Source organism: Onychomys torridus, chromosome 5, assembly GCF_903995425.1.
Source record: "Onychomys torridus chromosome 5, mOncTor1.1, whole genome shotgun sequence".
NCBI lineage: Eukaryota > Metazoa > Chordata > Mammalia > Rodentia > Cricetidae > Onychomys > Onychomys torridus.
Genome location: NC_050447.1, coordinates 26,544,621 through 26,564,809, shown reverse-complemented (window position 1 = coordinate 26,564,809; position 20,189 = coordinate 26,544,621). Strand labels below are relative to the sequence as shown.

The 20,189-nt window shown below is 35.6% G+C and overlaps 1 protein-coding gene across 1 annotated transcript in view; it reads left to right on the top strand.

Moving 5' to 3' along the window:
* The window catches only part of Cdh8 (cadherin 8), a 370,913-nt gene that overhangs the window by 203,589 nt on the left and 147,135 nt on the right, over positions 1-20,189 (top strand). Inside the window, 1 exon segment of the mRNA XM_036187827.1 lies at positions 17,990-18,157. Within this exon segment, the coding sequence (XP_036043720.1) occupies positions 17,990-18,157 (168 nt within the window).

The window sequence follows — 20,189 nt, the reverse complement described above, 5'->3', positions numbered from 1 at the left end:
GGAGCCTGATTTGATCTCTTTAAGAAATAGACAACTAAGCCGGGCAGTGGTGGCGCACGCCTTTAATCCCAGCACTCGGGAGGCAGAGGCAGGCGGATCTCTGTGAGTTCCAGACCAGCCTGGGCTACCAAGTGAGTTCAGGAAAGGCACAAAGCTACACAGAGAAACCCTGTCTCAAAAAAAAAAAAAAACAACAAAAACAAATGAACAAACAAACAAACAAACAAAAAGACAACTATAATAACAGCATTAATCCATTTAATCCATTTGGGAGAGCAAAGCCCTTATGACCTAATCATCTCTTAAAGGGCCCCACCTCTCAATGCTGTTGTAATAGCAATTATATTTCAGCATGACTTTTGGAAGGGTCAATGATTTAAACTGTAGCAATTTCTTAAAAGGGAGGGAAAAATACTCTGTGCTGACATTAAAAAGACTAAAATTTAGCATGGCTTATACGGCAGATGTTCTAGGAACCTTGAAACCTAGTCAACATCAATAGAAATGTCAATTTGTGCTTGCTTCTTCCTCTGCCATTAAATGCAATTGAAGAGAGACTTTGATGATTGGATAAGGAATAACAGAAGTGTCAGCAGAGGGTAGCTATTATTTTGTGAAGGCTGGTGAGAGGAAGAAGGTGATTATAGTACTGTTATTACAAATGATGAGAGGATCAATGAGATAAAGTGGCTTATTCATAGTCACACTGCCTGCAGTATGTACCTAGGAGAAACTGAGTGATGACATCCTCAATTTAGGCTAAACTTTTGCAGCATAGAGGTGTGGACATCACGTATAAATAATCTAATGGTATTATAGTCATTTGTTTTGTTGTAAGAAAGTTTGCAAGAGGATATTTAAAGCCTCAGAGACCAAATTTTGACAGAGTAGGGCCAGCAGAGTAGATGTTAAATTAAGAAGAAGAGAACATATAGAAAACAATCTGGTATGATTAATGCAATGATAACATGCTATCAATGTTCAAATATAAAAGCCTGGAATTTAAGCAAAGGCTTTGTCTTTTGAATGGAGGCTGTCACAGGCCTCTGACTTGTGCCATTTTCTTCTTTTGAATCATCATTTCTTATCACAGTGGCTATTTCCTTAAAGATGTTCTCTCAGTGTCATGGATCCGAATCACATAGTCCAAAGTTTCACAAAGATGAAGTACTAAAGTGGGCAGATGAAAGTAACGTGACTTTCTGCCTTCATGCTGTGCTGTGTCTAAGAAATTAAAGTTAGGATTTCCAATTTTGACAGACTTAACACAGTATGATGAATCACTAAGAAAGGAGAAAGTTGACTCATTTGTCAGTTTTCTGTTTTCTTCCTTAGAACTTTTTTTAAATACAAAGGCCATTGACATAGCAAATCATTTGCATCTACAAAGACTATAAGAGTTAAACATTTTTCTGTCCCTAAATATATAAACTATCAACAAAACTAAGTTCACACTCTGAGAATAACAAATGTTAAGATAAACAGCTACGGAAATAATGGTATACAGGCTTACCCAGAATCAATGGCATCCTCTATATTTGTACTCCTTAGGGGTAATACTTTCCAATTACCCCAGGGACAAAACAGAAAAAAAAATTTCCTTTTAAAATGGTACTAGTCATTTCTGAAATCTATCTCTATCTATGATATATATTTTGGTGTGTTTGATGTGTTCTTATAAAATGTACTTGATGGTGATTGATAGATTTGTGAAAAGAATTACAGCTCATAAAGGGAAAATATTAGAATTGAGATGCGAAAAATGTGGATTCCAGCATCATTTGATGGAAATGGTAGTTTGAAGACAGCACTTATTATCTGTACATTAGAAGAGTAGGAAAATTATCTCTTAAGCATATTCATATTTTTCTTTTATTTATTCCATTGGATTTATTTATTTAGAAGTGAAACACTAGTGTTTTTTATTTTGTAAGTTATAGAAATCATGACTAACACTTAAGTGGGAAGGGTGGTAGAGATGTTTCTGTTGGTACAGTGCTTGCTACAGAAGCACATGGCTCTGAGGTCAAACACCAACAAACATGTAACAACCAAGTATGGCAGTGTGCTTCTGTAATACTAGCACAGAAAAGGTGAGTGCAGGAACATCCTGGGGGCTTATTGGCCTGCAGTCTAGTCAAATTAGTTAGCTCTGTGTGACAAATTGGAGAAGACACTTGATGTTAACCTCTGCTCACATTCATATTCACATGCAAACAAGTTCTTGCCCAACTACACACTTTAACACACATGAACACATATACAACTAGAGGCATAGCCCTAAGATAGGTCTTCAAATTCTCTCTAAAAGCAATTTCATTTTTGGAGACATACATGATTTTGTTGACCATCATTGCTTCTTCTGTATCCCATGAACTCTTCTGTGTGACACTCATACAGAGACACAGAGGTTCCCTCTTTGGACTGTTATTGAAAACTTTTCTGTGTTGCACCCAGTCTGCAGCCACTCAGAGCCAAATAAACACACAGAGGTTTATATTATTTTTAAACTATGGCCATGGAAGGATTATTGCTAGCAATGTTCTTAAATCTTCAATTAACCCATTTCTATAAACCTATACTTTGCCATGTGATGGCTTACCAGTACTTTATAACTTGTTTCTAGTGGCAGCTGGCAGCATTTCCTCTGCTCTCTGCCTTTCTCTCTCTCTCTCTCTCTCTCTCTCTCTCTCTCTCTCTCTCTCTCTCTCATGTCCTGTCTAACCTTATTCTGCCTCACCATTGGCCAAACAGATTTATTTATCAACCAATCAGAGCAACACATATTCACAGCATACAGGATGACATACCCATCATTAGACAGTATATAATGCAGCATTGCCTAGTATTAAATGTCATGTGGAAGGAGTGACTACATGTTAGAAATTGATGGCTTCCATTCTTTGTATTCCAAGGAGAAAATCGGAAAATATAAATGTATAAGCCCCAGATCCTGTTCTTGAAACCAACAACTATAAGGTTGTAAGAAACCGAGTGCCACCTTGAAGTTATTTGTCGCAGTTAATCTTATGCAAAGTTCTTAACCAAGTATTGTACATGACACAAAGGGATGTCACCAGCAAGTATGTATTGAACTGAATTAAGAGAATGGTGGTCTTTATTATTAATTATTTCATGCACTCACATGTCAGATCTGTATTTCTAAATAATTTACCCTCAATTAAATTCCTTACAACAAAATCTTTCAAGGAAATGTTTATAAGACAGAAGAGAGGGAAAGAAGTGGGAAGTAGGAAAGGGTTGATCAGAATCAGGAAGCTAGAATCATTTTATCTTCATAAACTCCAGAGAAGTAAAGTAAGGTGAAGCTATTTACTATAAACTTAACTTTAATGTAATTCATAATCCATTTAACACATTTGAAGGAAAGGCACTCTGATATGTTTGACATTACTTACTAAGAGACCAACTGATCTGTTAGTACTTGTTCCTCTTTTTTTAAAAAAAACAGTTATTTAAATATTTATTCCTTTTCAGAGGAGGAAATGAGAAATTGGTTGTGGGGGAAAAGGCTGAAGGAGGGCAGGAAAAGGGAGGAGAGGGGGATCTGTGGTTCATATGTAAAATGAATTTTTAAAAAGTGAAAAATATTAGAAACCCCATTTAACACTTTAATATTTATTTAATTATATATACTGTACTTTCTCCTCTTAATTATCTTCACAGTAACTTTATTAACTAGCACATGTATCATACTTTTTTTTGTGGTTGTTAGTTTTGCCTCTGGCTTTCCTTGGCAGGTCAGGATCAGCCTTTTGTTTGTACAACTGTGATTATATCAGTCCTAGAGGGACACAGACCCCTTACAGTATTTTTGTCTCCTTGCCATGTGTGATAATCTTAACAATATCCACAAAATCCTTTAAAAAAATCACAGTAAAATTGGTTTATGTAACTAATACTACTGATAACAATTGACTTTTACAGAATATGTTTGTTTGTATACATACACATGCACATCTCCAATTTTTTCCCTGCTAGTTAAGCGCACTCTATATTTAACAAATGAAAAGTTTCACAGGAGAAGCCAATGAATTTGGAAGCCAGTCACCCTGCCTCATGAAGTTCTATCAGTTGTAATACAGCCTTCTGCTTTCTCTCTGTAAGGTAAAGTTTGTGAAGAGAGCCTCCTTTCTTCTCTTTCTTACTCTCTCCCTGGTACATATTGCCATGTTTGATCTGGAGTAGGTGCTCCATGAATACTTGTGAAATGATGCAGTCTTTTCTGGTGAGTTTTTAATCACATTTCTCCCTCTTTTCTGTTTGAAATACATTTTGCCTTTTTGTTCTATGCTTTTAATCCTGTGGATAGAAGATGAAAGGCATTGGCTACCTGAGTACAAATATTCTTTAAAAAATACAAAAAGAAGAAAGGATACAATATCTAAACCCATTGATGACAGGGAAGAGGCAAAAGGAGAGGTGGTGTTGTTTTACCAAAAGCTAATGATGTCTTTTTCACTGACACCAATCTGATTAAGTGGTAATCACACAGCAGCATTGTCTGAGAAGAGGCATGAGGAGAAGTGGAGGAGGCAATTCTATTCTGAAGGACAATACTAAGGAGAGGAGGGACAGCACTATGCTGGCACAAAAGAAACCCTGTACTCCCAAAGAAAAGTGGAGGAGGATTTCAGAGCAGAGTTTATTGAATGCAACAATAGCCTCTTGGATATTTTAGGTCAGGGTACCTCTAGATTGTAAAAGAATCAGGTTGTCAAAATTTGGCTGACTGTAACATATAACTCCACTTAGTATTTGAATAGAACCCAGATAGTGGAAGGGAACAGCAGAATATTTTTAGCTCATTCTTATTCCTAATTTCTTTCTGAGAGCAATCTTGGCAAGTGATTAGTTCATCTATGACAACTTGGGTTGCAACTTCAATAACTAAAATGCTCCCTTATTGAAAACCCCCTATTTACAGTCCTATGATAAAAGCAATGAAATCAGATTGTTTCCCCAAACTGTTAGTTTTATACGTATATTATAACATGACCTTAGTGGTACTTTTCTCCTTTATGGTATTGATGTGATGATTACCATGTTTTAAATTACTATTCAAATAATTTACATCTATAATCTTCCTTTCTAGTTATTAAAAAGAACTATACCTTAATGACTATCTTCTTTTAACAAAAGAAAAATCAGAGGCTCAAGGATGTTCAGAACATATCTTTCTGATTTATAAAACTGGAGGTAAAAATGGCAGAAAACAAGACCAACATGAGATACCAAATCTAGGCTCTTAAACACCATGTGCTACCTGTCTGTGTTGTCAGGCTGTGATCAATACATGTTGGCATGTCAGATTGATATCTAGGGCCATAGAATTCCTTTGAATCATGAGCATAAGAAGAACAAGTCATTTAAGTCTTGTTTTACGTGTCTGTTTTACTCTATAAACGGTTAGTTGCTATTTTATAAGATCTCAGATGAGTGTGTGTCTTAATTAGGATCACTATTGCTACGACAAAACCCCATGAACAAAAACAAGGTGGGAAGTGGGGGCTTGTTTGGCTTTCACTTCTAAATTGTATTCCATCACTGAAGGAATTAAGGACAGAAAACGAAGCAGGGCTGCAACCTTGAGGCAGGAGCTGAGGCAGAGGTCACAGACAGGTGCTTACAGGCTTGCTCCCCATGACTTACTCAGCCTGCCTTCTTTTAGAACCCAGGACATAGCTCTCAGAGGTGGCCCCACCCACAATGGGCTGGACACTTCCCCCAGCCATCACTCATTTAAAAACTGCACTGCAAGTTTGCCTACGGCTCAATCTAATGGAGATATTTTCTTAATAGGGGTTTTCTTCTCTCAGATGACTCTAGAATATGTCAAGTTGATATAAAATTAGGTATGATAATTGACCCCTTGCCACTTTGACACACAACACTTTTAAAGATGTAACATTTACTTTGTTTTTTCACCTCAAGATCATAGATTTATAAATTTTACAAATATAAAACATACTGCAAACTTAAAAGTCCCACAGACTCTACCAACTCAAATACTTTAAAAGCTAAGTCTCTGAGTCTCTTTTAAAATCAAAGATGTCTTAAAAATTCTAAGTCTCAATTGTGGGCTCCTATAAAATCAAATAGCCACATTCCCACAGTTAATTAATTCAATGTTCAATGTCTGTAATTCACTCACGATCTTCTGGGCTCCTCCAAAAGACCTGGGTCAGTTTTCAGGCTGGATCTCTGCCATACAAACAGCATGTCTTCTAGGCTCAGGCACCCTCACTCCACCACTGGGGATGTTCTTGAGAATCGCCCAGGGTATGGGCGTCTCCAGACTGCTAGGGCCTTTTACTGCAGCTGTGCTACCAGTTAACCAATAGTCTCTACTGGGCTCTCTTTCTGATGCAAAGCTTCACAGTTTTTGCATGACCCCTTGAATCTTGGGCCATCAACTGCCAGTGAGGCTGCACCTGCTCCAAGGTTTCTCTTGGCCTCTCCCAGTACCAACCCTGGGCTTCTTTCAGGAGGTCTTCCTGTCTTCAAAACCAGCACCTCCTTCCTGACACTTACACTACCAAGTTTGGCTGTCAGCATAGGGTACAGCCTTGGCTATCTGTGGAACACAGCTTCTGTGCACTGACTCTCAGGAACCACTTTCCAGAAGATTTCACCTCAGTCATGCTGGTCTCTTCTTAAATCACCATCATTTCCTCAAGTCCAGCTGACCAGCATCTATTATCCCAGAAAAGCAAAACATTTTCTTCAGTGGTTCTGGTCTCTTGTTATTTGTATCTGATTCTTCAGCTCCAGCTGATCAGATATCACAAAGTCTTCACATAAATATACCAGTAGAGTCCTGTCTTCCCTCTGAAAATTTACCAGCAAGGTCTCCATCATTTGCATTGTTCTAAACGTTATTATCTTACAAGCTCGTATAGAACAGCCCATCCCATTGAGCTCTCAACCTTCAATGGCTTTTCTAACCTAAAGTTCTAAAGTCCTTCCCCAGTCACAGCAGTATTTCAGTCCTCATGCAGGAATCTGTATTAGAAGGCCCAGGCTATAGTCTAACTAATCTACTTGTCCAAAAATGGCTGTCTACCAAAGGAAGGTCCAAGAATAATGAAGTCCTTGTACAGCCCAGGAGGCTAGATATCTCATTTGGTCTTCAGTACACCAAAATTCCAAAGAATTATGCTCTCATGCCAGTAAAGGAACAGATTTGCCAACGCAAATGAGAGCAAGCCTTCTTCTTCCAGGTCCTTTATACAGGCTGCTAGGAAAAGGCATTGCCCTTACTAACCACATCACAAAATCTGGATTAAATGCATATCTTTCCACCTTAAAAGATCTGGATTAAAAGTGAGTTTTTCCACTTCAAATGATTTAATTAAGTAAAAAATCACAGCCACTTGGATTTACTTTAATTCCAGATGTAGTCAAGTTGAAAACCAAGAATAGTCATCACCATGTTTCTATATCCATTTTGTAGGTAAGGAGACTGTGTATCTAAGAGTTGAAAATAGTCACCAAATTTATTTTAGACTCATGTTTGAATCCTGGATCATCTCTTTGTGGGTGAGTACAAAACATGTGATTTAGCACATGTATAGGACTGCTGTTTTTATCTGTTTAAGTTCAGAATGCCCAGGAGAAAGCATCCAGTTTCATGCCAACTTACATTTTGCTTCTGTGAACCACCCCTTACCTATTTAACATATAATTAGTTATTGGAATCATGACTTAAGGAAAGAATATAGCCATCAAGCTCTTCACATAAATAATTCCATTTGATTGAGGAGTCCCTGGAAATGTTTTCATTTAGGAAAAAAGAATTTTTTACCCTAATTCTGAATAGGAATAATTGCAAGTACTTCCTTATAACTCAAAATTAGCCATTTAAGTAGCATCAGCTATTGGCTAGTTCTGTGTTGATAATGGAAACTAGTGTGCACAGGATTATGTAACAGGGGATCAAAAGAGCTATGATGGCAACAAACTGTACCCAACACTCACTATATTTGTTGTATTATACAATGCAGAGATGGGATGTGATTATTAATTCATTTGTTAGGATTTCACCCATATTCCATATAGATGTGGACACATGGATATGATCTACACAGGGGATGACAAAGAAGCCTTAGTTTCTTATTCTAAGGCTATATTTCATGATAAAACAGAAATTTTACATGCAAGAATGCAATTTTTATACATTGAGATACTTGAATGATTCTTTGGTTTTACTTAAAAGTTCTCAGCTTGCTGTTCTGTTACAAACATATTCATAGACAATACACCAAGTAGAGAGGTTAATACATAATAAGACACCTAACTGGTTCATTAATATGCTGTGGTGTCTTTGAAGGGAATGGTTAGACAAACATCTGGCTATGTATGTTATGTAGGTATATTTTTAAGCAAAATCCCAGTTTATCATTTCATTCATTTCACAATCAGAATGTAAGAGACTGAGATGTGAGTTTTTGTACTGCCACAGACTATACAACCTTGCTTAAGACTTTCTGTATAGCAGTCTTGTTCCAAATTCCTAATATCCACAAAATAGTAAATATTCAAACTCTCATAAGCAAATTGTTTTTCTATCAGCTGTTGAAAGAAACTTTGGATGTTATGTCTATATGTTTTTTAAGATAAATACATAGCCATAGAACTTCAAAAGTAACAAGTAGGACTAGAATATCATTTGTAGTTAATATATGAATAGCATATATACCAATTTTTTCATAAATTGTTCCCCAAGTAACTTAGTTAAAGTATTACTACAATATGTAACATCATTCTCCATTTTGAAGAATCTTGAGCATATGTACAATACTGGAACACTATTCCCATGTTTACTGAGACCTGTAATTAATAACCTGAATGCTATTTATGAAAGAGGTAAGGTGTCCAGATGAACAAAGAGAAACCTCTAAGTACTACAGTCTACAAGCTGTAACCTCACTGCCAGCCCCATTTCCTCTTGAAAGTTCATACAACCTGAATCTGTGACTGAGTTCTCCTGAAATGACACAGTGTTTGACCTTGAAGGTACTCAGTGAGCTTCCAACAGCACTAGTATCTCTGATCTCTGGAGCATGGATGATTATTAGTATGTGTTAAGAGTTTGCATATTCATAAATGAATCTCCAGAAAGTTTGAAAAATCTCCACTTGCTATTCCTCCTTCGTCTTTACCTTCCCTCCTACATTTTTCCCTCTTATAATTGTATTATATTCTTCTCTCTTAAAGTTACTGCAGACCTATTCTGTGTCAGGTTTTTTGTTATGTTTTGGTCATATGAGGATGAATGGGATGTGGCTTTATATACAGTAATGTGCTCTCAGGACAGATTGAAATAGCAAAAGTGGTAATGAAAATGAGACAAAACAGAAAATTAATTGCTGTAAGAAGGTTCCTAGCAAAAATGCATGATAAAAAGGAGGAAAGTAATTAGTTCTACCTGGAAAGGCTTCCTTGCTGATGAAACATCAAGCAGACTGCAAAGATTAACCGACTTTAAGAGGTACAGTAAAGGGAAAGTATGGACTGGGGTATATTTTTCACACGCATTTGTAAATACAATAAGATGTGTGCCAGTTCTGAAGAAAGGACAATGCCTGAGTCTCAGAGGTGTATGCTGTGAAGAGAATCACACAGAAACATGTTTAGGAACATAACATTTGGAAAATGTTGATTACAAAAAAATCTTTTTGTTACTTTATAAAAAAATTAATGAAGCACATTTATACCTTGAAATGTTTTATTGTGTTGATTTTAAGTATTTATTCCAACTATTATCAATGAATTAATAGTTAAATATTAATTTTCATATGTATGTTTCTGTTTGTAAAAGGCAAACAAAAATATGTGTAAATTTATTTGTAATGTACATCCATGTTTATAAGTATAAATGCAAAATATGTATTTCCTTATATATGTCTATGAGTGTATATATGTTTAATGTTTCAGGGCAAGCACTAGGTTTTTACTTCTCATGGGATAACACCAAAATGTATGCTCTTATTTGAAAATTTACAATATGCTGTATATGGGATAAGCAGGCTAGTAGGAATTTAAGTTATCTGTCTCAAGGTCACATGACTTACATTTCTTCCAAAACAAATTCTACTGTATCTAATTCCTGAGTCTATTCTCTACAACATGGAAGTTCTGTGTTTCCTAGTGTAGGGTACAGAGAAACAGGACTCAGGTCACTATAGAACCTTCCAAAGAACATATCAATCTATATTTGTAGGTATTTCATTCTCAGTTTTTATATGCATACTATAAAATACATCAAACATGACACATATTATTTCTAAAGAAAATTGGAAAATTTCTATAAATATTTTTATGTTGCTAAGGAATCTTTATAATATACTTGCTAACGCTGGCATGACACTGTAAGCCTTTGATCTCTATATCCTTTACCACTGATTTAATTCTTCTCTAAATTTGAAATTTAAATAATTTTAAAAATATCTTTCAAAAACCTGAAAATCAAAATACAAAAATTTGAAGACAGAAGAAATAAGCATTTGTAATTTTTCTTAGAAAATCTTGTTAGTTTGAAAAATCTGAGGTAAAATGTGTAATCCTTGGAATCCTAATTCGTTTCACTTCTTTGATTTCCAATGATTTCATTATATTTTTAAGATTATAGCAGATACTTAGGGTATTTCTCAGTACCCAAGTTACTGCACGTAGGTAGAAAAGTCCACAAATGACCATCTCTCATATGCAAACCCTCCCATTTAATAACCTCTAAATCACTTATAATCAGTCTATAGCATAAATGCTCTGTGAATATAGGTTATTGCTTAGGGACTAACACAAATAAGAAAGTCTCTACACATTAATTACACATCTAATTAAAATATATTTTAACCCATAGATGTAATCTATAGATGCTGATCCAGTGCCAGTGAATATAGAGACTTATAAGATCCAGGGCAATATATCTACCTTTCTATGTTATCTACATAGTGTCTGTCAATCTATCTATCTATCTATCTATCTATCTATCTATCTATCTATCTATCTATTTGCCTATACATTTATCTGTATGCTATTGCTTACAAAAGAAAAAATGCAGCCTCCTTTGGATGGTACACAGGCTGACTCATTTTCTCAGATATTTGTGTAAGTGCTCCTCTTTTTCATGACATCTTTGTGTAGGTTTAGCATTTTCATGACACCACTTTTGAGCAACACAGTAGGCAAGGATGATGTATCTCCCTCATGTTTTTGCCTTTCATAACTGGCAGCATGTAGCACCAATCACATGGCCAGCAAGATGAAACAATGCAGTACAGGAGCTTCTGCAAGTGCTTATTCCTTGTGAATCTGTGCCTCTTAACCTCATGAGTGAAAGACCCTCTATCACAGACGGTGAGATAATAATTGCACATTGAATCAGCAAGGGCTTCTGGGGATAACAAAGGTAGGGGTTTCATAACTGGGATAATGCCTTCAACAAGACTCATTCAAAAGAGGAGTCTAGCGCAGCATTTTATATCCACTGCAAGCTCTGTGCAGTGCAATCTGGGAGACCCGAGAGGAGTGAATTACAGTAATCAGCCTTCTATATGACAAAAGACTTAATCAGCATCTCCTTGCCTTTCTCACGAAGCCTCTCAATCTGGTGAGATCACGGAAATTATAAAAAGAAGTTTTTGAGATGGATACAAAATGCTTCTCAAATGATAGTGTTAAAGACAATGGAAATGGGGGGTGGGAATCACATACAAGTTTTACATTTCTGAGTTGTCTGAAACCGGATTCTAATCAGAAGCACTCCCTAGGTTTTTAAGACACAAGAAGCAGCTGTTTAGCATTGGGGAGAACTTAGTCCAGTCTATGATTCTCCATTTTGAAACTATGCTCTAGGGAAATCTTTATTTGATTGAATAAAGTAAAGGTAAAACCATGTCTTTTAAATACCAGAGAAGTAGGCACATGGGTCTATTCATAGCAAGGTTATCTGTGCAGACTGCAGAGGGAACCGATCCCTCTTTCACTTTATCCCCCTGCCATGGTTCCCTCAAATCCCTCACCTTCCCTACCTGAACTCCCCAGTACCAGTTCCGAGTATTCATTGAATTAATTCGTGGAAAATAAAAGTTCTCATTAATTATCTGATTAGATTAGGTTTTTAAATGTTGTTCTGGGGAATTTCTCTTAAATATATATTGGTTTCAGCCTCTACTGTGGACCTAAGAAGTGAGTGTTAGAGATTAGAGCAGGACTCGTGTATTACTTAGATTTCTATTGCCTTGATACAAGACAGAAGCAACTCCAAGGAGAAATTTTGGTATATATTTCAGAAGGTTCAACATGGTTGCTTGGCCACATGTACTTGGGCCGAACATCATGAATGGTATGGTAGTTTGAATATAATTGCCCCCCCTAATCCCATAATCTCATAGGGAATGGCACTATTAGGAGGTGTGGCCTTGTTGGAGAATGTGTGGTCACGTTGGAGGAGGCTGGATAACACACATCTTTAATCCAGACCTTGTGGTTGGAGCGCACACCTTTTATCTGGGCCACAACTTCTGGAAGAAATGAGTCATAGTGAGGGCAGGCTTTGAGGTTTCATATAAGCAGGATACCACCCAGTGAGGTGGTTGATTTCCTGTTGCATGCAAGATGTAGCAGTCTTAGCTGCAGCACCACCTCTGCCTGCTCATTACCTTGCTCCCTGCCATGACAACAATTGACTGAACCTCTGATACTGTAAGAGAGTCACCTCAATAAAATGTTTTCTTTGTAAGAGTTGCCATGGTCATGGTGTCTCTTCACAGAAATGGAAACCCTAAGACAAATGGCATGGGTCAAGATGGATGAGTAGAAGGAGGCTGTTTTCATAGTGTACAAGAAGCAGAGAAAGAGCGAAGGCTTTCAGACCAGGTATAAACATCAATGGAAACTTCAATGACCTACATCTATAGTTTCTACCACATCACAAAATGGTACTGCCACCTGGTATTTTATATCCTAACTGTAACTACCATCTCCAGTCAAGTAACATTACACTTATGCTTGACTTTTCTCAATCTCATGGGATGTTAGGGGCCTTCATTTATGAAGGTGAAAAGATTATTGTGGGGATGTCTTGTAATTTAATCAAGGTTAGCTAATTGAAGAAGAGGCTAAATCTAAACTTTAGAAGTAATACTAATCTAGAATTTTATGAAAATTAGGAACCAAGGTGCAATAAAGTAATTGTATTAACTCAAAGTTCTTCTGGAATTGTTATCATTTGAAAAACTAGTTTTCTTTAATATGAAACTATTTCTCAAACACATCATGACAAGCAGAGGAGAAACTATTGGTGAGAAGTAAGGGACAGTATGAAGTACAGAAGCTGTAGTGGGTGGGGGAAGGTACAAAAAGAATCAAGCAATGCAAAATAAAGTTGTAGATATGTATGGAAACATAATAATTAAACCCATCACCTTATATGCCAACTTTAAAAAATGAGAAAGAAAAAACTCAAATCAAGGAGCTTAACTCTAGAAGACAGCATTTTGTCAAACAATATTTTGAAAAAACTGTGATCCCTAATTTGTTACCAAGTTGCAAAGGAATCTTAAATGTACATTACTTCTTGAATATGCAGCTGAGCATGGAAATACAAACACTGGTCACTATAATAATAAAAGGGATGTATACTTCATGTCTTGGGCAATACAAAGTTCTTAAAAAGAGAGACTGTCAAAAGGCGATTTTGGTTCATGTTGTCTGATGTAAAGTTGCTAGGAGGCTCCTATTTGCCTTATTAAAATCAAAGCTGGAGACGGACAAGCAGCTCCAGTTAAATGAAGGTTTGTCTCCTTTAGTGTCCACATGTCCAACTTTTTGAACTACAAATCTGACAAGAAAAACAACCTGTTCTACTTACTAATTTCCTGCTTTATTTTAGATGGTGTGAAGGATATATTTAAATACTCTTTGGCCCATGAACACCCTTCAGCTGCTGATTTCATGGTAAAAATATGAGCCAAAGCTGAAGAGATTTTTAATGCAATTTCAGTCTTCTATTTTAGGAGTTTTCAAGGTCTTGCAATGCTGTAGAAGTGAAGCAACCTGTCTTTTGAGTAGGAATAAAAATCTTAAGTAACGGTGTATAGCTAGGACACAACACAAAGAGAAAAATGGGTAGATGAAAGGCACTAGCAGTTTCAACTACACTGCTTTTATAGCCACAGGGTAGCGGCATAGAAAGTTCTAGAAATTCTGTCTTGGATTTTGTAATGAATTGCTGCTAGTACTAAGGTCAAGATTAGAGGCAGTGGGCTCTGGCAATCTGTTCATTATACAGTTTGAACTGAAGCCAATTACTTGTGTTGCATGTCCTGAAGAAACCTTGGAGGGAATCCCCACTTGTTTTAGCAATCAGGAAAGTTACTCCCAACATCTTAGAAAATAAGATAAAGAGTAAAGCTGTTAGACAGAAATCCTTCCAGCTTGGTATTTTTGAACTGTTCACTTAAGGTAGTATTTTCATTGTGTCCATAGGTTTGTACATACTCTGGTTTTCAGTGATCCAGCTTCTGAACTACAAAGAAAATATTTCTGAACTATTGCTACCTGGGAAACAAAGAAGCTAGCAATGAGTTTAGCCCTTGGACTAGAATGTAATAATATATTAACTATATTTTAGACTCTTGACATAAATGGGCAGTTATGGAAAACTTAATACAAGGAAGGGCTCATGACAAAAGGATGATTTGGTTAATGGTGACCACAGATGAAGCATTCAAAATTGGCAACAGAAGTGCCATCGACAACCTTATCCTTGAGAGAGTAAGATAGACAATGAGATATTAGACAAAGTTTTGCTATAGCAATACATATAAATTAAAAAAAGAAACAGAAATGGAGTGGTGATGAATGTGGTGAAGATTCTTGTGCAGTCTGGAAACTTACTCTTCTTACTACCTTCTACAATGATCTTCAATGGTAGAATCTTGCAGAAAATCAGAAAGCAATAGTTTTACTTGAGCAAAGCATTAACATCATTCTTCATTGCTGAAAATTAAGTGTAGAGTGTATATAGTAGATCTGGGGAACAGCTGGAGAATACTCAGAACTCTACCACCAAGACAAGTGTTAAATACAGTCAGGCAGGGCAAAGAGAAAGGGGGAGGGAAAAATATGGGATTCACAGTGTTCCCAGAACTTTGGTGTATGTATCTTATGAGTCTTACAATTCCTGGCATGAGAGGCTTGCTATTATTGCTACTTGACAAGGTGGAATAGTGAATTGTGATGTGTTTCAAAACTATTTTTTTTTATGGGAAAAACTTAGTAAGACTGAGAATAAGATAAGAAGCTTGATGTGTTTTTCTTCAATTAAAGAGAATATTCACAGAATCAATTAACTTGTCAATATGGACACACCTTAGAACGTATGGAAAATAGGTTTCATTGTAGGAGGCAAACACAACTGTATAATTGATACAGACCTATGACACTGCTCTTGATTAATTTTATAAGAATCCCTTCCATATTGATTAGTTGCTTCTGTTGTGATAATAGACCCTTAAAACATTAACCAAGGCGTGATATTTTCTACTTATACAAAAACTGTTTTAATCCCAGTCTCTATGAGATATTACCTTTATTCTATTGATATATAAAATGATGAGGTTAGTAAATTTTAAGCTGCCATTATTCTGAGGAAGTTGAAAAAATTCTCCTATTCAAATAACATGAGAGGTTCTATGTAGAGACCTGAACCTACCAATTTCTTGAAAAAATTTGCTATCTTTATGGGGGCACTATATGAAAACTTTGAGATTATTAAACACTATGTCAAATTGAAATCCTCAAATGCAATCTTTAATATGACAGATGACTATTCATAATAGTGATGCCTAAATTTTATGAACATTCTTTTTATATCGTGTGAACCAAGAAGTTTCTAAAGCTTTTTACTGAAAATGGGCCCATAAATAGTAAGCATATTCCAAATTATGGTAATGCATATCTACAGCAGAGTATACCAACATGCTCATGATGGAGTTTGATTATTCTGTGGCTTTTTAAAATTTTTTTTCCCTTCTCAATAGTGTTTTCAATGACCATTGACATGATAAGAACTCATACCTCTTCTGTTTAGTGCTTGGCTGAGTCCCATTTCTCTTGATGCTTTCACACTTCTCATGCTACCCAAGTTATTCAAAGATCCAAACTCTTTGGAAGCCCTTCACAAACAGACAATTTAATTAAAACTCAGTTCTAAAACAACATTGGAAATACAATTTCAGAATTGATAAACAAAGAGCATCATCAGCAATCTGAATTGAATATTGTGTTGTTGTTGGATTGGAGTCAAGGGTAGGACAAATATACATTCATGAAGTTATGTGTGTGAAAGTGAAGGTGGAATGGTAACCATTTGTTGTGTCTGGGGGTTGAAAGTGAGGGATGGAGATGACTTGCATTTATGGTGTAATGATGCTAGAAATAGGGGATGAAATGATTTTTTAGCTTGGATAGATTTTTTTTTTTTTTTTTTTTTTTTTACTTACAACCTCATTTTAACATACAACCACTCAATAGGACTATTTCATTGTGGGAACTTAAAAGCAGAAGGGATTCCTTTGACACCTACTTAAGTAAACAAATAGGAAACATAAAAGCACACTACTGAGCTGGGGAGAGAACTCAGTAGTAGTACTTGACTAGAAGGCTTGAGATCTTGGATGTTCCTATCAGTGAGAAACAACCAACAGCTGAAGAAACAGATCGTGAAGGAGAAAGGAGAAGAAGGAAAAGGAGAAAAGAACAAAAGCTGTAGGTAGCAAAGTCATAACAAAACTATTGAGTGCTGGAAAGGTTAGAGAACTAAAAAGGTTGGATATGTGTCACTGTGAGAATTTTTAACTTGTGGTAAATTCATTTGATGAAAACCTATGTACCTGTAAGGAACAATGGGATTAGCCACTAAATACTTACAAAATACAAAACTCCTAAATGACAGTCACTGTGGAAAATAATGAAGTCTGAGAAAAATGCTAGTATTCCATTTACACTTGTGCTTGCATGTTTATAAGCACATACACACATAAGTACTAAACGGATAATGAACTTGAAATTAGATCACAATGTGTGCAATATTTTTCAATGAAGAAAGGCTTGTGAGTAGATAGAGGACTATGTAAAGAGCTTCCAAAATAATGTCAGAGACATATAAACAGATTTTAAAATCTTTAACAACATATTAAATTAGTAATGTTAGTATATCTTACTTATTAGGCATATCTAATTAAAGTTTTAAAAATACATCAGAAGAAACTGCACAAAGAACATAGCGGTGATATTTTTCTGCTCCTAGTTATTATCTTCTCTGTATCTTTCAGTTTTCTAATATTGTTATTTCTTTTATAGAAGAGGAAATTATATGACTAAACTGTCAAATGAAAGTACATATGAGTAGCACTATAGTAGAATTTAAACATATGTATGTTTTAATTCTGACTGGTGTTTTATTTGTCTGAGTTGATTCCACTAATTCATTTATTTTGTTCACCTTCTTAATGTATTTGTGAGCCAAAGAATAATTTATCTTTGACCTTAGAGCCTCCAAGCTGTTTGTTGATTTACTCATCTTCTAAGGGATTTGGGGTGTGTGATAAATTGAAGGATTGTTTCACTTCCAGGGTTTTCTTGCTAAAATGAGTCTCTGCTGGGATTTATACTTTAATTTCATAAGCAGTTTGTTTTCTAAAATATGTTTTTACAAATTCTCTTAATGCCTCATAATAGGGGTTTTTGCAGACTATCTATGAATGCCTGTAACTATATTGAGACTCAATATAAATATTACAGATATATACCAGTTTAATACCAATAGAAAAGGAAATCTTCTTGAATAGGCACTTGATGTATGCATAAGTGTGTCTGCATATCTATGTTTATGTATGTGACATAATCATTGCTTAATGAATGCTCTATTGAAGCACATTCTTCCATTTCTTTCTCTCAGCTATTATAAAGACTGCCCTTCCAAACATGGACCGAGAAGCCAAGGAGGAGTACCTGGTTGTAATCCAAGCCAAAGATATGGGAGGACACTCTGGAGGTCTGTCTGGAACCACAACACTTACAGTGACCCTTACTGATGTTAATGACAATCCTCCAAAATTTGCACAGAGTAAGTGATTTCTTGAACTACCTACAAATCATACACATTTTTAGTAAAATCTTCCTCAACATTACAAAACCTGATAACAGCTATAGACTGCTTAATAGAAAAGTATGCCAAGATGACACACATTTACCTCCATTTTCATAATTTTAAAGATATTGAAAAAAACATCAAATATCATGAGCATGGTAGGTAATAGAATCAGAAAGAACTTGAGTTAATGATGAAAAAGTCATCCCTGATATTGATCCATTATTAATCCCATTGTTATAATAAACAAGTAAAGTCTGTAATAGGGAACAAAATATACATTAAAACTGCTTCCAAACAAACATCCTCTTTCCTGCCACCGGGTGCGATATCAATAACCATTGACTCCATCCTCAACAGAATTCCAGGCAAACAATGTCAGTGGGCCAGGGAGATGATCATAATCTACATAATCCTCATCCTTTCATGAAACACTTCTTATAAGCATGCGACCAAGTAATATAATATGGAGTAATATTTCAACAAAGTCTTATAGACATGACAGGAGGATTCTTGAACTGAAAAATAAAGCATGCATGTAATTACATGGAAGAGAATGAAATCAATAAGCCAAAGGAGGGAAAAATAGTCATCAGTGCTAAAAATCTATGGTTACAAATATATATCTATGATATTATGTTTGCATAATTACATATGCATATTCAATTTAAATATTCTGAATAGGAGTAAAATTAGAAAATTAGATAGATTTTTTTTTGGTCTAGTTTATTTGATTTAATTTAATATCCTCTCTGGACTGAATTAGTACATGTTAAGAACACCATTAAGTACACCATGACGTTTAATGTAAGATCATTATGAAGCTATTAAAATATCTTAATTTGTAGGTGAACTGATTGAGTTTGTTAAAGAGAAATGAGATAGATGGAAAGAGAGAGAGAGAGAGAGAGAGAGAGAGAGAGAGAGAGAAGAGAGAGAGAGACGGAACTGTTTCTTTATCACATTATTGTCCATCAAGAAATTTACAAACTTTTATTTCAAAGGAGCCATGGTATGCAAAGATGGTAGAGATGTTAGCCAAATAAAGTATAGGGCCTGCAAGTTCTTCAGTGTTAATTAGGTAAGCCTAAGAATGGATCATCTTATGATTTTAAGAAGATAACTTATCATATTACTGATATCAGTAGCTAAGTATCTGGTAGAGCTTTCTGCTGGCTTAGGAAACACTAATTGAAAAAATCTTTTATGAAAAGAAAGAGAGAAACTAGGAAATGAGAGCAAACAGTGGAGGATACAGGTGCAGCTCTAAAATGAAACATTTGATGAGTAATTGAAAGATCATTCATAAAAGTCCCAAGGCAGTAAGTGTAGAGATATATTTTCATATAGAATTGTACAACTTTTATTTCTGCCCCTCTGTGAATTATGACCCTTTTAAGAAAAATTATTGGAATAATTCATCCTATCATTATTTTGCTTCCTGATACTTCATAGTTCATTCAGTCATATGCAGCTCATCTTTTGCAGAAAGATGATTATTTCAATTCAACAGTGATAGGTGAGTTTCTAATGTGTTTCCTTTTGTGGAGGTAATGATTATTAACTATGGTTACCCTGATGGAGATAACAACAACACACAGAATTGTCGTGGAATAGCATTTTAACTAGGCAAACATGTGTTATATTTGTTTATGATGCATTTGTTTAACGATTTAAGGATGTGTGTTTAATTATGTAAAGATATGTTGTATCTGTTTCACCTTGCCTGCATAAGGCACTTGATAGTTCTAATAAAGAGCTGAATGGAATGGCCAACAGCTATGCAGGAGAGGGAATAAAAAGGAGAACTGGAAGAATGAGGGAAGGAGGAGGAGAGAACTAGGGACATGCATGGGGTAAAAGCCAGGCAGACACTGGCCATCCAGATGTAGAGAAGCAGGGAAAGTAAGATATACAGAAGGAAGAAGTAATAAGCCCCAAAGCAAAAGGTAGATAAAGAGAAACATGCTAATTTAAGTTAAAAGAGCTAGCCAGAAACATGCCTAAG